Source organism: Monodelphis domestica, chromosome 2, assembly GCF_027887165.1.
Source record: "Monodelphis domestica isolate mMonDom1 chromosome 2, mMonDom1.pri, whole genome shotgun sequence".
NCBI lineage: Eukaryota > Metazoa > Chordata > Mammalia > Didelphimorphia > Didelphidae > Monodelphis > Monodelphis domestica.
In genome coordinates, this window is record NC_077228.1 from 197,423,231 (window position 1) to 197,442,730 (window position 19,500).

A 19,500-nucleotide genomic window follows, 5' to 3' on the forward strand; every position below is an offset into this window, starting at 1 on the left:
TAACTCATCCTATGAATAATTGCTAGAATAATCTTCCTCAAATGCCATTTTCATTGTCATTCCTCTGCTCAAAATATAGACACTTCCTATATTGTCAATCAAACTAAATTTGAATTCATAAGGCTGACCTTCAAGGCTGCTCCACCAACTCACCAACCTTATTCCTTAGTATCTTGTTCCAATTATGTTAGTCTCATTTCCACATGGCAGGCTCATGCTCATTCACATGCCTTTTGCTTTGTGCCAGTCCAAGTCTCTAGAAGGCTCAACTTCCTCTCAGCCACCCCATGTAATTCCCCTTCTTCCAAATGCCTCAAAACATGCTTACCTCAAGAAGCCTGTCTACCCTATTCTCGATTCCCTACACTAATTTAATTTGTACTCACTAATATGTTTGTTGAAAGGCATCATCATGTCAGTCACATCTTGGTGTCAGAAAGACCAGGGTTAGTTTAAGTCCTGCCTTTGACTCCTGCTGGCTATGAAAATGGGGCAACCTTTCAGAGTCTCAGGAAACTGTCTAAAACCATAAGTTACAATAGTTATTAATCTAGCTCAGTGGCAGGAGTTTCCATACTGGGAGCTCCCCCACCCACTGAAACCAAAAGCAAAAATATATTCGAGTATTCTTGAATGTTGTTGTTGTTGTTGTTATTGTTTCTACCTTCCCCCTCTCACAACAGGATTCAGGGGTTCCTTAAAAGCTGGGACAACTGAAGCAACAAGGAAGCACAGTGGATGAGTACCAGGCCTGGAGTTAAGAAGACCTGAATTCAAATCTAGCCTCTTACCTTCTCTAGCTCTGTGACCCTGTGGAAGTCACTTAACTTTTGCTTAACCCTTAACACTCTTTTGCCTTAGAGTGGATACTTTGTACCCATTGTAAGACAGAAGATAAAGCTAAAAAACAAAAGCTGGGATCATCTTTGATTTCCCTCCAGGACTCTATTCAAATCTATATGCAACAGGCACTTAGTATTGTTGAATTACTGCTCCCCATTTGAAGTTCCATAAGGAAGGAAAGGACAAGAACTAAGAGTCTGGACAAATTTCTAGTCTGATGCCCTTTCTACCATATCATGTTGCCTTTTTCCCGGGGAAACTGATTTCTTGCATCTGAAATCACCAGCTTAGGGGCTCTTGAGGCCCTAAGCACCCTTTTAAGAAGGACTAATAGATGGAAAAGAAGGAAGAAAGAGGTACAGAAGTTAATGTGTATTCAGTTTGTATGTGGATGTGTGAATATTCATTTTTCCTCAAAACAACCAGGCACATATGTGTGTGATATCTATGCTCAGTGTCATCTATCGGACTTTTCCTGGCATTCGATGTGGTCTTCATAACCACACTGAGTTGCCTGACTTTGAAGTAAGCTACAAAAAGGGAAAAAAAAATGCTACCTACCTATAAACCACACACCTCAACTTTCACTTAAACCCAAAGGTATGTGAAAGTATGTATTTAATGAGTTCAGCCTCCCCACTTGGTTGGGGAAGTGCTAGAATTCCATTTCTTGTGCCCATGATCAACGCTTGCATTCACAATCCATGGCCCGAGTTCCTAGAATCAGAATCATAGTCCTAAAGCCAAAAGGTTATGGCTCTTCATTTTCTGAATGTCACATAAACCTCTGCCTCCTTTTAAAGGTCTCCAGAGATTGAGATCTCATAAGCCCTTATGAGCTTTCTCTTTCAATGTTTACTACCATTAAGGTCTTCCTCAGGTTTAATGTCATATGAATCAGGTACCTGATTAAGCCTGGCCTTCTCTATCAGGAATCCCTTCAACTTGACACCTAGCTCTGGGATGCCAGTTCTATACTTCTAACCTCAGGGAGATAACTATTAAGTTACTAAAATGCAATGGGGTCCCCAGAAAGTAGGAAATTAACCTGTGGTCTGTGACCTTTTAAGAAAAATCTTTTGGTAACTATTTCATTATCATAAGGGTTCCTTTGTAATTCTATATGTTTATCTTATGAATTGAAAAACAGTATTTTAAGCAAGGGTCCATAGGCTTTATGACATAAAGGCCAAGAACCTCTGTTTTGAAGGTTTATCAGCTAGATATTCTCTTCCACTATAGAGATTCTTAGATATCATATCCCAAATTCTTTCCTTTATTCCATATTGCTTCCTCTTTTCAACTTCTTTACCCTTGATCCTTCTTTAGGCCTTCTGCCTGTCACCAGTAGGAATTAATGATTCTAGTATAGAGTTAAATTCAGGTGCCCCTGAAGTTGGGAAAGGTCTGGACTTTTGAGTTCCCCCTTCCTCAGTTAACAAAGATGTTAATAATTGCTTTCTCTAAAGCAACTGAAAGCTGAGAGAAAAATTCTTACTCCCATTTTAAGCATCCACAGCATTAAGCCTCTTCTGCTGTTAATGAGCTACTGATTTTTGTCAAAGGCTACACACACACACATCAGTATGGTTTATAATTGGCCTGTCAGAGTATCTCACATGGAATGGGAGTACAAGAATCCACTCCACCCTCATCTTTAAATTAAGTCTTGGGGGCAGCTGGTGGCTCAGTGGATTGAGAGCCAGGCCCAGAGATGGAGCTCCTAGGTTCAAATCTAGCCTCAGACACTTCCCAACTGTGTGACCCTGGGTAAATCACTTAACCCCTTTGCCTAGCCTGTACCTCTCTTCTGCCTTGGAACCAATAAACAGTATTGATTCTAAGACAGAAGGGTTTAGAAAAAAAAAATTGCCTCATTCTAATCCTTTTTTAGTCTTACAGAGATAGAGAAATTGGAAAATCCTTCCTGACTCCCTAGGAAATGCTATTGGATAGAAAGTCTCTGTTTTTTTCCTTAACTACTTGATAGGAAAGAGCCCTTAAGAAATCACTTTAATCATCATCTTCTTGCCTTCAAACCAAGGTCCTCTTAAACCAATCCAGAGCAAGATTTCTAAGGAGAGGCATTCCCTTATTTCACTGTCTTAACTATGGGAAAGTTTTTTTTGTGTGTGTGCGTGTTTTAACATAACTTTCCCATTGTGAGTCACACCTATTCTTTTCCTACAAGAATGTACTACCACATAACTCTGGGACTGACAGACAGGGAAAGTGAGGAAAGCCTCATTAGAGACAATCTCCTCCAACTGAACCATGCTCAGAGAGTAATACATATTGGCTAATAACCCCCAACTGGCTTCTATCTTTCTCTTTTTTTTAGCTCTAAGACCATTATCTCTGAGATGGGCATACAAGAGAAATCAAGTGGCCAGGCATAGATGCCCCAGGGATCAATCACTAGGACAGCAGAGTAGCCTCCACATGCCCTTCTATGAACAACAGGCCACCCTTCTGTCCCTCCCCTTCTACCACACTAAGTCTTGCATCCAACAGACACCATCTGCATTTGAGCTTTGAAATGTCAATGGTAGAAGTAACAGCCTCAGAGCTGGATGGGGGTGGTACAGGAAGACAACCCCCACCCCATTCTTCCCCAGATGGAGGGCACTCGGCAAACCAATTTCTCTTTTCTTCCATTCTACCTCTTCACAAAATTAATAAAACTTCCTATGCACACCAGCAAAACCAAAGTCCTTCTAAAATATCATGGTCTCATTTAGTTTCCTTTTCTCTATCCTACAAACCATCCCATTCCAAATGGCTGAAAACCTGGATATTGTCTTGTGGCCACTGCTCCCTCAGAGCACCAGTAGCAATCTTGTTAGCCTTGGGTACCCAGCAGGGAAAATGAATGCTCTGGCAGGCCTATGGCATAAGCTGGAAGGGGAGAGGTAGATACAGATGTGTATATATTGTGTGATACAGTATCGACAACTGTCTCTTAGTGGCACATATAACCCGAAGGCCGCCTCTCCTTAGAAATATAGAATTTAAGGATTGAAAAGTATGTTAGAAATCATCTAATCCAATTTCCTCATAGATGAGGAAACTGAGGTCCAGAGAAGACTTGAGGTCATACAGATACCTAGTAGATTCACACCCAGGTTAACTAACTCCAAAACCTTTGTTCTTTTCTATTTTCTGTACCAAGTGCATTCCCTGATTTGGAGTAAACTCATTGGAAGAATATTCCCAAGGATATTGGCAACAGAAGAGAGGAAAATCCTACAGCTGGAACCAGCACCCAGATCTGTTGATCGAAGTCCCACTGTCACCCTGCTCATCTCCATGAAAGAAATCTGAACATAGGGGGCTCGGCTTCTCCTGGGAGATGAAGGCCAAAGCATTTCCTCATTCTCCAACCTAACCTAGGCTCTTTAGAAAAACAATGAGATTGGAACAAAGAAATTGAGCAGAACCAAAAGGAGGTTAAGGCCCTATGCTGGAATTTTTTTTTTTTAATAACAAAGGAAATCCCATTTCATCTCTGATACTTTAGGCTGAGAAATTCCTCTGACCCCACCAGAGACAAATCCCTACAATACAGGAAAAGCCTAATGTGGAAAATAAATGTCAAAGTGGAAGGGAACTTGTGGAATTGAGTTGTAAGGTTATATTATATAGAAAAATAAGGAATGGTTTTAAGAGTGGAAGTACTAGAGAAAGGATTATAGATCTGGAAGGGACCTTAGAGGTCCATGTGGTAGAATCTCTTTTTACAGATGATGAAACTGAGGCTGAGCAGTTTACTGATGTGGAGTTGGTTAAATATTGGGTTTGAGTACTTAAGTGTTAAAAGACCAGAATTTTCTTACTGCTAAAGGGATCAATGCTCACTACTGTGGTCAGAAGTATCTCATTCTTGCCCCAGTTTGAAAATAGATTGTCTATTACTAGGTATATGATAAAAATAAAGAAAAAGAAAATAGATGGGCTAGAACTCCTTTTCTCTGAGGCTTGGCCATCAGAATAAGGCAGGATAGTATTCACAAATAAATCCCAAGAATTATCTAGAAAGTATCTTGTTCTCCTGCTACAAACATTTCTGCATTAGGGGAAAACTGGGCTTATGGGCAAAGCAAGCATCTGGTCTTTAAGACTTGCAAGTTAAAAGGCAACTTTGTACAAGCCCCAGGAAACAAATTTTCTGTTCTTAAGCACTTCAGTCTTCACTTCTCTGATTTCCTATATCTACCTACCAATCTTCCACTTGGCCCAAAAGAAAATTTCCCCCTCATTCTAAGTTCCCTAAACTTTCTGACGCCTATGTCTTCCCTTTCATGTGAAACTTATCTTTGTCATCAGATTCACAGGCCAGCTGAACTTATTAGAAGAATTTAACCCTTGGCCTTCTTTGCTATGGGGATAGTTTTTTCAGGTGGTTACATAAAGGAAGAATCTGAGGCTAACAGCTTTCACACAGTGAAAGTCTTTAACCTGCTTCCTGGACTTGCCAACAAGAAGATATGAACAATACAGCAACTGTTCATACCTAATCTCTCTGATGGAGACATCACAGGAACTGGAGGTGTTTGGCTTGAGACCTATGCTATTCCTTCACTTTAAATTGTTTTTGACTTTATTTTCCTTTAGCTACAGCTGAGCTCAAACCCACTTACCTCTCCTGCATGGAGGAGTCAGGGTACATGAAGCTCAACTTTTTGTGTGGTTTGGCAGTGCTACAATTTGCATAATCATTTATTTGCATAACCTTGCGTGAGTTATGTTTCAACTGTGTTCTTCAGACTTCAACTTCAGTTTTCTTTAAAATTACATCTCAATTCCAAGTTTCCCCATCTCCCTTTTTTCACTCCCAAATTCTCAACCACCATTTGTTTCTGCTTTACCCCTTAAGTGGAAAATACCCAATTCTGTAGTTTCAAGCCTACAGTGCACTAGATTTAGAATATCTAATTTCAAATAAGAAAATGACCTTTACATATCATCACACCTGATTAGAGGCTACAGAAGAAGGAAATGCAATGGAGCAAAAGTGGTACAGTAACAAGGAAATATTTAATTTTCCAATCTCCACTTTCCATTTTTATAAACTGAAAGGAAAAAAATTTAATATATTACAAAATATCTGTACATAGACAAAGGTACACCCAGGGGGCAGGTAGAGGAGAGGGAAGGAACAAAAAAATGAGAAAAGAGGGGGATATAGTGTCAGAAACCCAACTCAAAGAAGAATAAAGTGGTCACTGACACTTTTCTGCTATAGCAATCTGTCAAAACCTGTTAACCATTTCAGCACTGTAACTTTATATGTATATTACATATATATACCCACATATATATGCATACACACATATTTTATATATATATATGTATATATATATATATGGAAGGGATGTTTAAGGTGGAAGCAGCTAATGAGACCTACTCATCTTAGTGCTAACTGTCCTGTTTTAAGAACATATAATTTCCCTCATTTAAAAAAAATCATCATTTCCCTATGGACAGAGCAACTTAAGAAAACTGGGTCAAATTTTCCTAAAATGACAAAAAATATTCTGGTCAACAGTTTTACCTCCCATCCCTTATTTGTGAAATGGAATAAAATTTCTCATCTGCTCAAAATGTTTAATGTTTCTCTTCTTCATGGTACAATTAAAAAAAAACAACAACAACAACAACAACCAAACTCCATTCCCCATTTTTAATGGGGTTAGGCTATGTTTTGCAATTTTTCTTTTAACAGCAAAAATGAAATTCTGTCAAACTTTTGTTTCCACCACGTTTAAATATAGCTGAACAATTCATAGTTACTTTTTCCTCCACTGAATCCAGGGAATTTTCCCCCCTTGAGAAATTTAAAAATCCCCAATGCCTAGTTTTCTTTTTAAAGTTCAGACAATGAATGGAGGAGTGGAGGGGAATCACACATACATACACACATGCTAACACACCTGTCCCCTTACCTCAGAAGGGGTACAGGTCACAACAGGAAATAAGCACATTGCTTAGGATATTTGGCATAATTTTTTAAATGGCAATGGTGGGGGTGAGAAAAAATACACACCAAAAAACTGTGATAGATGACAGTTGACAACCAAAATACAATGAAAATGTAGAGAGAATTTTATTCAGACTGGGTGGGGCAACCGATTCTATTTCATTTCAGGTACTTGAGAAAGTATACCAAACTCAAGTTCTTTATCAAAGGCAGAGCAGATGGAAGCCAAGTGCTTCAATTCAGATAATAATCCCAAAAATAAAGGCCCACTGATATGAGGTCTCCAAAGTCAAGAGACTTCTAAGAAGCTCAAGTGACTTTTAATGCAGGTCACCAACACTGTGCTGATGAGGCTAATTCAGCTGGACATAATGGTACTAAAATATGTCAGGGCCAGAATAGTACAGAAGATTCTCTTTCCAATCAGTGTTGTGTCACCACTGGCAAAAACCAGACCAAAAACCAAAATAAAATAAAATAAACTCACATACACCAGAACTCTGCCATTTGCAATAAAGGGAAAAATAATAAGCGTAATATGTCTTTGGAGGTTTCTTCTTTCTTTAAAAAAAATCTGTATTTTTTTCTCTTATGGTACTGCTTTCATATTTCATTTGAATTCTGCAAATCCTCCTCCAGACTGCTAAAACCAACAGCCAATGTTTGCCTTTATTCATAAAAGGGGTCTAACTTTTTAGAAATCATATATAATCTATGCAGATAAAAACTGTGAATGTATGTACCTCTCTGAAACACTATGTATGCTGGTACTCATATCTGTCCTTCAATATGAAGCGCATACAGGTATATACCTTCATATGTATCCTTCTCCCTCCCCTGCTTCAGAATGTTTCCCTTTTTGAATTTTTGTGATAAGGCAAGGTTCTAGCCCGGCAATCACAATACAACCTGCTTTATCAAAATGAAAATAAACATGAAATTTCTCTGGGGGAACCTTCAAAAAGGATTGGCAGGGCATAGGTATGTGTACATAGCAAATATGATTCTTTCCCCCCCAGTTCCTTAATTTTAAACTTAATAACAATAATAAAGTACCAGGTATTGATACATCTCCAGGAAAAACACCCATTCTATACTAAATTTACATGTCCTTTTACTTGTCCATTCCCCCCTCCCTTTTTTTCCTCTGATAATATTTCAATGCTCTGTGGGAACCAGAAAGATCTTTAAATACTTTCTGACATCAAAAATATATATGTGTAAACAGTACACTAACTGCTATATCTTTAGCTAAGTACAGAGGCACTGTCTGTAACCCCAGTCCAGCAGCAATATCCAGGGCTGTCCCCATTTACAAACCAAAAACTCCGGTATGTAGCACCTTCCCCACTTGAGTAGGGTTTTATGAACAATTTTTAAACCTTTTTTTTTTTGGAATTGAAGAGTTACAGAGAACAATGTTGGGGTTTCAATTTCCTTTCCTTTATTTCAAAAAAGTTAAAGAATCATCCTGGGCTCTTGAGCTTCTAAAAGGTTCAATTCCCTCACACGTCTTGAAAGGTTTAAAAAAAAAAAGCCCTTCCAAAATGGGGCAAAAAAGGAAGGGAGGAAAAAGTCCACCTGTTTGCCCAAGACAATTACATTCTGCAACCTGCTTCAGATGCAGGGAGAGAAGGTGTATGTGGAACAAACAAGGGACAGGAAATTTATCAGAAAAAGAGATGTGTCTAGCAGCTTAACAGAAAAAAGATTCACTTAAAAGCAAAAAGTCGGGGTAGCAGATGGGAGGGTGCATTTTCTTAAACCAGCCAATGCATTCTTGGTTTTGCTTAATGCAAAAGGCTGAATTTTCTGAACTTTATTTTTTAAAATTACAAAATAGAAGACTTGGGGGGGGGGGTCACTTAAGAGGTAGAAGGGTGGAGGGAACAAAAACAAAAGAGCCTCCTCTCTGATTTTTGCCTCAGAGCTAGAACTATTTTTTCTCTTTCCTGTCCAAGGAGGGCAGGTTCTGAGCTGCTAAAACATTTAGTTTCCAATTTAATGACCCTCCCCAAACCCTTTCACCAGCAACTGCCAGCTAGGGATAAAGTTGTTCATGCTCTGGCCCCAGCCCAATGAAAGGGGTCTTGCTAGCAAAATACCCACATCAGTACTATGTAGAACTCCCGCTAGCAGCAACTTGAACAAGAAATAAGACAAACAGCTTTGTAGTAGCCAAATGCAGACGATTACCTCAATCTGGCAAACGATTTCATTAAAAGGTTCAGAGGAGAGAAAGAAGGGATGGAAAGGGAAGGAGTCTTTCAGGAAACCAGTCTCTTGGTTAATAAGGAACTCCTCTCCCTCTTCCCCCTCTTGGTGGGACTCTCCCAGACCCCCGATAGAGCTTTCCATAAGCAGTAGCCTGTGCTTGGGCTCCCCAGTTAAGGCTGGCTCCTGAACCACTGGCCCCAGTGGCCCCTGGCCCAAGTTCCCCATAGTTTTGCAATTTGGCCTCTGTGTGGACCACTGTATTGTTGCTTCCCTCGGCTTTCAAGAATGGCTGCCCGACCACTGAATGTAATGCTAAGGGGACCCTGGCAAATCGGAGGTCCTGGTCCCCTGGGAACTGCACTGACCCTGTGCCCTGGTAACTGCTTGACTCCCCAAGATGGCTCACAGAGCCTGAGAAAGTCCTGCTCTTCGCCAGGGTCTGGGCCAAAGGTTCTGACAAGGTTGGGCCGGAATTGCGCTCATCAGTGTCAGTAGCACTGAACCCTGTTTCAGGCCCCTCAGTGCTTCCATAAGTCCTGCTTGAATGGGGTCTGGTAGAATATTCCATAGGTCTCAATGCCTGGTGCTCATGTGGCAGATGGCCAGAAGGTTCCGTTTCAGGCTGGGACAAAAGCTGCAGCAGAGCGGCCGTCATAGCTGGGTTCAACTCTTGGGGGGCGCTGGAAAGATCGCCTTCAACCAGAGGGGGTGGAGGTGGCGGCGGTGGAGGTCCAGGGGGTTCAGGGGGTCTCTTCTCTGGTGGAAGAATGTGAGGAGGACATGCTGTGGAAGGGTTACTTCTTTTAAACACCATCTTTAAAATCATGTGATTATACACACATTCGTGCACGCATACACACATATACACGCACACAGCTATACAAGCAACCCAGAAGTGGAAAAAAAATCAACTCTTGGGATTAGAAAAATGAAACTTGTATGAAAAAATAATTAAAACGATAAGTAAAACAGTTGCATGCTACATGTACAGACTGGCATAAATGATTAAACTTCAAAGCTTTTTTCTGGTTATTTTTTGGGAAAAGACCCCTCCCCCCCTTTTTTGGAAGGACCATTCTTCTACCTTGTAGGTCCTTGGTAGCCCAATTTAAGCTGTTGGATCAAATGTTAATTTTTTAAAAAGCAAGAATAGGAAAAGTGGGGAGAGAAAATACATTTGATTTTCATATCTGGGGAAGAAATTTTTAGCACAGGAAGTCTGATGATACAATATTAACCTGAAATAGATCTTAAGAGTGCACAGGATAGATGTATTGAACTGGCAAATCTTTTATTTCTGTAATTCAGGAAGTCCACACCTGTCTCCCCAACTTACGTCATTTTCATGTTTCAAAGGAATGGGAAATTCTAAAAATTTATTGTCACATTCCCATTCAGGATCCCATTTTGTGATAAAAAGAAATGCCCATTTTTAATGGCAAGTTACAAAGAATCAGCTTTTGTTTTCCTATCTGCATCATTTTTTCCATTGTAAGCACAATCTGATAGTGCTGTGTACAGTGTCATGCACCCATTGGGCTCTTGAAAAAAATTTATTTATGGCAATGAGGAATGCTAAATGTTTAGAGAAGAGATGAGTTAAAACTGTGGCCCTGTACCTTATCAAATGTAAGTTATCATTGTCTTTCTCAGATTAGTCCCCATATTCCCCCTCACCCCCCCAAAAAATGTTAGCCCAGTTTTCTTGACCACAGTAACTAGTATCTGATAATGAATTTTTTTGGACTCAGTGTAGGGTGATGTAAAACATCTTTAGTTGGTGGACACCAAAAGTACTATGTGTTAAGGGGGCTACCATGCTGAAGAGAATGGTTTAATACTTTGTAATGGAGTAGCTTTCAAATAAATGCCTAACTATTTCTGTCTGTTATCATTGAAAGTATATATATGGATTCTTATACAGTCAACTCTTGATTATCTGAGCTACTAGAGGACAGCAGTTGCACAGATAAACCAAAAATAATTTTTATTTGGCTTTTGAGTACATCATGGGTTTTACTTATATTTGGCAAGGCTAATACTAATATAAATCTGAATTCCCTGAGCGCAAATGTGAAAGCACTTTAAAAAGTTTAAAAAATGCTAGCTATACATATGCGAGGTTGGGTTGGGCAAATGGAAAGAGAAGAATTAGCATGGTGCTTAGGTGCCAAGCACAGAGTAGGCACTTAATACTTGATGATTTGCTAGTTGACTGAGAGCAAGGTGGCAAGGACTGGGGAAAAAACAAAAACAAAATAAAAACAACAAACCAACAACAAAAAAACCCAAACTCCAAAAACCACATCTAGCCATGGAAAAGCCACAGATTAAAAAGTATACACCCAGATAACTAAGGGCTGATAATACAACATCTATACATAAATTTCAGAGGCTTTCCCATCAACCTTCTATTCTATTCTATTCTATTCTATCTATCTATCTATCTATCTATCTATCTATCTAAGTCCACAATGCCAATTATAAACATTTTTTGGACCATATATATTAAAAACCAGATATTTTAATCCAAGGGGTAAACTACTGTGAAAGATCATAACTATAAAGGAAGGCAAAACTAAACTTATACTTTAAGTTGTAGCTCCTTTCACAATTAAATTTTATCTTTCATGCAAATGACCCAGTTATCTCACTTAGAATAATACTATTTCTTGAGATCAAACTCCTTTTTCTGTTTTTCATTTCTATTACAGGAAGAAAACACTATTGGGAAGTTGCTACAATGTGGCTGCATTGTAAATAATCATTAGTGAAATTTTAATAAGACTCCTTGAAAGAATTATAAAAAGGAAACACACAGTATACTACTACTGGGCTAAATTAATTTGAAGGGTTGAAAGCACTGTCAATTTCTAAGAGATCTGTGCATTAACAAAATACACAGATGACTTAAAAATTTTACTCCACAATTACAGAGCAACTGAACAGTAGCTAAGTTGACACGCTTTCACCATCTCTAACATCCCCAGCTTGCCCTCTGCTGGAAATGCTAACAAATAGCAAAACAACTCAAATGAAAGGCAGCAGGAGGGAGACAAGCAGGGAGAGACATGGTTAAGATAACTGGATAATCCAGTGGTGGGTACAGCAAGATGGCATTTATAATCATCTCTGAAAGCAAATCCATCAAGTTATGGTTATAAACCAGAACTTAATTTTAACTCACAATTTCACCTTTTGTTGGGTTGCTTGTTGGCTTAATTATCAGGGAGGATTCCTTTTCTGTGTTATTTAAAATGGAATACACTTCCTCTTTCAACAATTTTAATTAGAGTTGAGGGCAGGTACTGTATTAGATTTCTTTTACTATCCCATGGAGAGGAGTGGAGTCCTCTTAATTTTCTTTTCTTTTTAATTAAAGTAACATTAAAAGCACTGGTTCTTGTTTTGGTTCTCCTCTACCAACTAGCTGTGTGATCTTGGGCAAATCATCCTGGGTCTGTTTTCTTCACTATAAAATAAGGGGGACACTCTTAACACTAAGGTCTCTTTCTACTAAGTCCAAAATTTTTAAATGGCTCGTGCTGGTGCTTTTGTGTGTGTGTGTGTGTGTGTGTGTGTGTGTGTGAGTGTGTGTGTGAGTGTGTGTGTGTGTGTGAGAGAGAGTGTGTGTGTGTGAGTGTGTGTGTGTGAGAGAGAGAGTGTGTGTGTGTGAGAGAGAGAGAGAGAGAGTGTGTGTGTGTGTGTGTGTGTGTGTGTGAGTATGTGTGTGTGTATATATATATCTGCTTGGGGAAATCAGGTATATGCATCTTAAATCACACCACATGAAATTTGAAATAAGGAGCCTAAAACAGAATACTTGTACTGAATATTTGTAGTGAATCCTTGTGTTTTTCTTAAATGCTGGAGTCTAAATGGATAATTGCAATTGAAAACATCAGATACGTCTGCATTTTTACAAATCAAATTCAAATATCCTCCTCCATCACCCCACGTCACACTCTGGAGTTATCTGAGTGAGTGGAAGAGTGCTAGGTTGCTTTTCTTTTATTTTGAAACAAGGCTTACATCCTTCTAGGGGCCCTTTGATTATCCATTGCAAAGGCCAAAGCTTAAAACAATGAGGTTTATATATGCTATTATTTTTGGTAAAGGAAATGTATAGTATGAATTGTCTAATTAGGAAACATTCCAAAATGGCTGATTTTCCTTATTCTTTTATCTTACAGGTACACACTGTGGTAGCAAGCATCTTAAAAGTCCAATACATTACAGGCAAAGAAATAAAATATGAGAGTGGACCCAAAGTTTGGAATTCAGAATTTTCATGTGCTAGGTCTGGTTTGGCCAGACACATATGGTGGTACAAGATGAATCATCAGCCACAGCTGCAGTTTCTTTGCTTAAACAAATCTTAAAGACCCTACTTACCTACTTCCTGGGGGTTTGAAAAAGTATGTACAAAGTGATTTTTGAAAGGCTTTGTAAGTTTGGGATGAAAGGAGATGGGGAAGCAGAATGCCATTGGTGCTAGACTCCTCTGTAGACAGTTACAGAAAAAATAAACCCAAAGCCATTGATGTGAAAAAGAAAATGGTAAGAGATTTTTTTTTAAGAGGGCAACAGCACCTGAGCTCAATGAGATTCATGACTGGTCTGTTTTACCTGCTGCCTCCTCCTGTGGTATTGTGGGAGTTCTTCGGGGCCCCTGTGGCCCACTGCTCTTTTCTCCATTGCTTTCCTCCAGGCTGCCTGTTGGTTCCTGGGTTTTCATCAGCTGACTCAGGAGGACTGCCAGCACATTCTGCATGTCACCTGGTGTGCCAGATGCTTCCGGGGTTGTCTGCTCTGTTGAGGGTTGGACTACCATGGCAGGGGGGGGCTCCTTCACAGTCTCCTCCAGGGCCACATGCTCAGAGTCCTGATGCTGGGAAGTGGCTTCATTGAGGGCATTGATGGATTGGTTCAGGGCCTCCAGCTGCTGTTGCATCTCTGGGTTGGAATGGACATTGAGCAGCTGTGCCATCTGAGGGATGCTCAGGTCAGTCTGGCTCTGCAGCAGGTTCAGTAACACTGCCAATTCACTTTGATTCAGCTGCTGTGTGATGTCACCAAGGCCTGTGGAGAGACAGTGGAGCCATCACAGAAGGAGGAGGCAGAAAAGAGGGCTTAACCCTCCTGAAATATCAAAATCAAGTTTCTTCTATTCTAGCAGACTCTGATTTGAAAGTCTCATGCTATATCCCCACTGCCTATGGTAACTGTTATTCGATGTACTTGAAAGCATCCAAACACATTGAAGTAATTTTTAAAAATCCGCTTGCTATGGGTTATTATTTTATGCCAAATGAATAATTTAAAACGATTTCATTTACTTTATAAACGGTATGCCTCCAGGTAGAAAGATTGGTTAAGAAGGCTGAGAAAAGATTATTTGTCAAAAACTTGTCTTAACAACTCATACATATTTGGATATACTCAAATCAGAGGATAGCTCTGATTTTCTGCTATATTATGGCAAAAACCAGTTAGTTTTCATAAGATCTATTAATTTGACATCAAGGATTTCACAGTATCCAGTAGGGTATGTTAAAAAGTCATAGAGGTTGATGCTAGGAATAGGCCAAATTTGATTTACCTAATCTGATTTATGAAATATAAATTATCAAGTATTTAGCTAATAAAATACAGTCCACTCAGTTTTTTTAAAAGGAAAATGATGCTTTAGTTCTCCCTAATCTAAATGCACAAGGGTATATATTAATGTCTCTTCTTTCCCTAAGCTAAATATAAATCTTTTTACTAATGCTTTATTAAAAGAGGTTTAAAAGTCAAGAACAAAGATTTTTTTGTGTGATCTTTAATAGCAGATCTCATTGGAATAGTGCTTGTAAGAAACACAAAAGCCTCTACTCCCCACACTGACCTATTGCATCCCCAGCCCCAGGTTCCACCTTGACAGGAGCAGGCTGGGGTGGTGCTGGGCTGTTGTTCTTCACAGGCTCCACATTTGCTCCTGAGGTAGTTTCTTTTCGAGAAGTTTTGGACAAAGGTGGTTCCTCTACCACAATGCCACTCTGCCTCTGCCGTCGCCGTTTCTTGCTCCACAGTTCATGGCAATCCTGCCAATGGGGGAGGCTGTGAAAAAGCAAGAGGAAATATGTGTGGGAGTGTGACAGAGGATGAGGGAAAGACATTGGGGGAAAGAAAGTACAAAGCAAGAAGGAAAACACAAAAATATTGACCAGGAAAATGGATGGAAGAAATCTAGACTACAGACTGCATAAACAAGCTAGTAATGTAAGATTTAGGGCTGAAAGGGACCTTAGAGATCACCTATTTGAACCCCCTCATTCTAAAGATAAAGAGGTCCAGAGAAGCAAAGTAATCTGTTCAAAGTTGCAAAGAGAGTAAAGAGCCAGGATTTGATTACAGGATTCACTCCAAATACAACCCTGCACTATCCAGGCTGCCTCCCATTAAAATGACTGGGACTCCAGATAAGCCTTAGCTGATGAGAACATAAAAGTGAGGAAGAACTTCCTAAAACCAAGGAAGGTATCCTAGTATTAAAGACCAAAACTGTATTTCAACTCAGAGATTCCATTCACAGTTCTAAAACACATGACTCCCTTGACCTGGCTAAGGACTTTTACCATTATAAAAAAACATCTGCTCAATTTCAGTATAATCAGAGAAGACTGACCTATTGCAAAGGATAGGAAAAAAACAATAGAATATTACTTTGGAATCACTTTTAATTGATGGTCTGAGAGGGGGGAAAAAAAGGCATTTTACCCTTTTAAAGGGTATCCTATCCCCTCAAAAAAACATTTATTTCTTCAATCATGAGATTCAATATTTTATAATTTTTTGGTATTTTCAGTTTCCTTTCATGCAACATTGAAAATAGCTCGTCGAGTCTCATTATGACACATAATTACATAAAAAATCTTTGTAAAACAAAGAAATGGGCAAATCTCAGTGCACAACCCACTTATTTCAAATAATATTCAATGCTACAATATCCTAATACAAGAAAAGAATTTAGAGTCTCTCAGAGCTCATAGTACAAAGGATATGAGATATTAATTACTGACTATACATATATCTTCACCTCGCCCAAGGCAGGAAACTACTAAAAATTTTGAAAAAGAAAAAAAAAAGATTTGTGATAAGTCAAAAGACTAGCTATCTGTCTGTCAGCTTTACTGTTACTGGTTAACAGACAGTACCTATTACCACTCCTTAGAAAATAGGAGAGCCCCTGAAGTTTTTCTATAATTCAAGGTATTATATATTTAGAGCAAGAAGAAAGATCAGGGGCCATCTATCCAACTCATTCATTTTACAGATTAGGGAACCATGAGGCCTAGGAAGGTTACGTGACTTGCCCAAGGTCACACAGGTATTGTTAGAGGAGGGATTTGAACCCAGGTCCTCTGACTCCAGAGCCAATCAATGTCGAGGTTCTCAGAAGATACTAGAGAAGGGAGAGAGACATTACAAATTAAGGTGGGGAAAGAGTTACATCAATACATCAAGGACTTGATTTTTTTTTAGTGGCACACCAATGTTAATTGTTGTCCTTCTATAAGGCAGGAGATAAAGTCCTAGAAAGTTGCTTGATGCTCAAAGAGGTTATATGACATTTTCCCAATCACAAGATTAGTAAAATCCCAAGGAGAGGTGGGAATTTGCTGATTCCTGACTCCAAACCCTTTATTCTACAGGGCAGAGCTAGGGAGTGGGATAGTAATTAAAAATAAAAAATAAAAAGTGGATGATCAGAAGAGAAAGAAGTTGGAAAATATGTTGGAGACTCAACAAGAAAAGGAAATGAGTCAAATTTAGCTAAAACAAACATTTTTACCCTCATATCTCTGTAACTCTTGAATTCAGTTATCTTTCCTGTTGGGACATTTTTAGCTACTTGACTCCAAGAACACTGTTGGTATGTTCAAGGCTTTATAAAAGCAATTCTCAGTCCCACATTGTCTGGGGTCTTGGAAAAGGATCCTGGGCACTTACTCTGGAGGAGCCATTTTGCTGAGCTCAACATCTCTAAGAAAGTCACTCTGCAGGGCCTGCTCAGCGGTGCAGCGCTTGTTAGGATCCAGTGTCAGCATGTGGTCAAGCAAGTCTAGAGCAGCCAGAGGAATACTGTCAAAGGAGACAAAAATGGGTCAGTCTCAAGTGACCAGAGTGTTTTCAAAACTGTAGCCTTCTATCTGAAAGTCTTTGAATTACTAGTTCCAGATAAAGTTAGAAGAAAACAGTAATACTAATAGTCTTAGAGGGACCAAGGAATAGTTAAGAATAGTTTGGGTAACTCATATAGAAACATGTCTGTAAAGAATTAAAAAACCTTGTAATTCAAAAAGATATATGGATATATGTAAAGAACTAAGGTAAATTTAGGAAAATTTTCAAAATAGTGTTTCTTTCGCAAACAAAAAGTTTTGGGTTGTAGAAATAATATGACAGTAATGCTAGTATAGTAATATGTCCATTAAATGTTTGTGAAAATACACATTACTAATTGAATCCCTTGAAGTTATAAAAAGGCTATATGGTTCAAAAAATTTTGTATGATATAGGATAGTGTGAAGTCACTGAGGAGGTGGGTAGCTATATATTTAAGAAAATAGGAAACTATATCATATTACACAATAAGAGTAGAAAAGGTTATGCTACCACTGTCAGGGACAAGTTGCCTACTTCTGTAAAACTCACAAAGAGAATTCCTCACGCAAACGTCTCCGATATTGCTTTTTCGGTTTCATTGTGTTGAAGTAAGGTAGCTTAATAACATCGGGCCACACAGCTGGACAGGGGCTGCCACAGAGCCGACTAGAAGCAAAACAAAAAACACGCAAAGGAGCGAGTTAGCCATATGCTTTCTGAAAAATCTAGACACAGAACTACCACCTCCTGGGGTTCTGGGCATCTTGATAAAATTAAGTTCAAGGGCAAGTTGAAAAGATGAAATCTGGAGATCTTCACTTTCCAAGAGAAACCCACCCTCCCTTCTCTAAAGTATTTAAGAGTGTAGGGGAGAGGGGTAGCTACTACATGACTCAATGGATAGAAGGCCAACCCTAGAACCTGGAGATCCTGGGTTCAAATCTGACCTCGGACACTTTCTGGCAATATGATCCTGCATAAGTCATTTAACTCCAATTGCTTAGCCCTTACCATTCTTCTGCCTGGGAATGATAATTAGTACTGATTCTAAGACAGAAGGTAAGGATTTAAAAAAAAAGGTAGAGGAGAAAAATGTACCAGTATAAATACTGTGGCTGAGGTTGGCAATAGCCTTTCCAATTTTGTAGTTTATTGATGGTTAATAGAAAAAACAAAACAAAACACATACGCTTTAACTTTCATAGTATGGTGATAACAACATCTACTTCATTTGTGGATGTCTTGATTTTCATAGCAGATCTTAATTATCTTGTTAACAACATGAAATATATTCCCCCTTGTAATTACATTCTTTTGCCTTGCTCTCAACAGATTTACCTTCTTTCTGTTACGTTTAGATATTAACATTAATGTACATTTCCTAAACTACAACCAAGGGCCAGCTAGGTGGCAGCAGTGGATAGAGTGCCAGGCCTGAAGTTAGGAAGACTCACTTCCCAAGTTCAAATCTGACCTCAAATGATTTGGGCAAGTCACTTAAAAACGATGTTTAACTCAGCTTCCTCATCTTTAAAATGAGTTGGAGAAAAATATGGCAAATTACTCCAGTATCTTTGCCAATGAAACCTCAAACGAGGTCACAAAGGGTCAGACAACTGTTGTTGGCTCAACTACAGATTACAACTAATGTCAATCAGTTGAGATAGTTGACTATCACAAATAAGCAAAAAGTAGAACTATCTTTTTACATCTATAATGAATGAAGTCTCAGCTTTTGATTAGAGATCAAAACTTAGCTCCTTCATCATAGCAATGCTGTCTTAAACTAAAAATTTAGCCCCTTTAGAATTTCTCTCCTATCCATGAAATTAGCACCCCATCATCTGCTTAAGGCATCATCTATGTACAATACATTTCCTAAACCTCAAAGTTTAGTAAGCTTATATTTCCTAATACCACCAGAACAATGTACTTTACAAAACGAATTAGGGGAATGAGAAACACACTTTGTGTATAATGTCCTAAAGACTTTGACATAAGGCAGGATGTAGTTTTAATGATGTTAAAATAACTGATAATTTAACAAGGTGATACAAATGAATTTTAGAAGAACAAATTAACTCTCACACCAAAGACTGTGTCTGTATGTACACATAAACCCTCCTTCCCTCCCACCACTCTTGTTTTACCTGATTAGTTCAAGCTGAGCCAGTTCCAGATTAGCTTGAAAAATAGGCTTCTTTGTAAACAGTTCCCCAAGGATGCAACTAGAAGAATAAAAGTGAGAGGTCAGGAGAGTAAGTACTGAAATCAACTTAAATAGTGTCTAAGTAAACTTTGTTTCATAG

At 38.9% G+C, this 19,500-nt stretch overlaps 1 protein-coding gene across 5 annotated transcripts in view; it reads right to left on the bottom strand.

The window, feature by feature from the left end:
* The window catches only part of CDK12 (cyclin dependent kinase 12), a 71,433-nt gene that overhangs the window by 19,520 nt on the left and 32,413 nt on the right, over positions 1-19,500 (bottom strand). For 3 of the 5 annotated variants that reach the window (XR_001628065.2, XR_001628062.2, XR_008916370.1), the window contains exons 9-13: positions 19,342-19,419; positions 17,741-17,857; positions 17,036-17,167; positions 14,931-15,142; positions 13,670-14,122 (exon numbers count right to left, since the gene is read on the bottom strand). Coding sequence is in view for 2 of the 5 variants with exons in the window: in XM_007482314.3 (XP_007482376.1) it covers positions 9,111-9,823; positions 13,670-14,122; positions 14,931-15,142; positions 17,036-17,167; positions 17,741-17,857; positions 19,342-19,419 (1,705 nt within the window). In the remaining 3 variants the exon portion in view is untranslated. Of the gene's footprint in view, positions 1-5,861; positions 9,824-13,669; positions 14,123-14,930; positions 15,143-17,035; positions 17,168-17,740; positions 17,858-19,341; positions 19,420-19,500 lie in introns of those variants that run through there. The other 2 variants (XM_007482314.3, XM_007482315.3) reach the window with 2 other exon arrangements.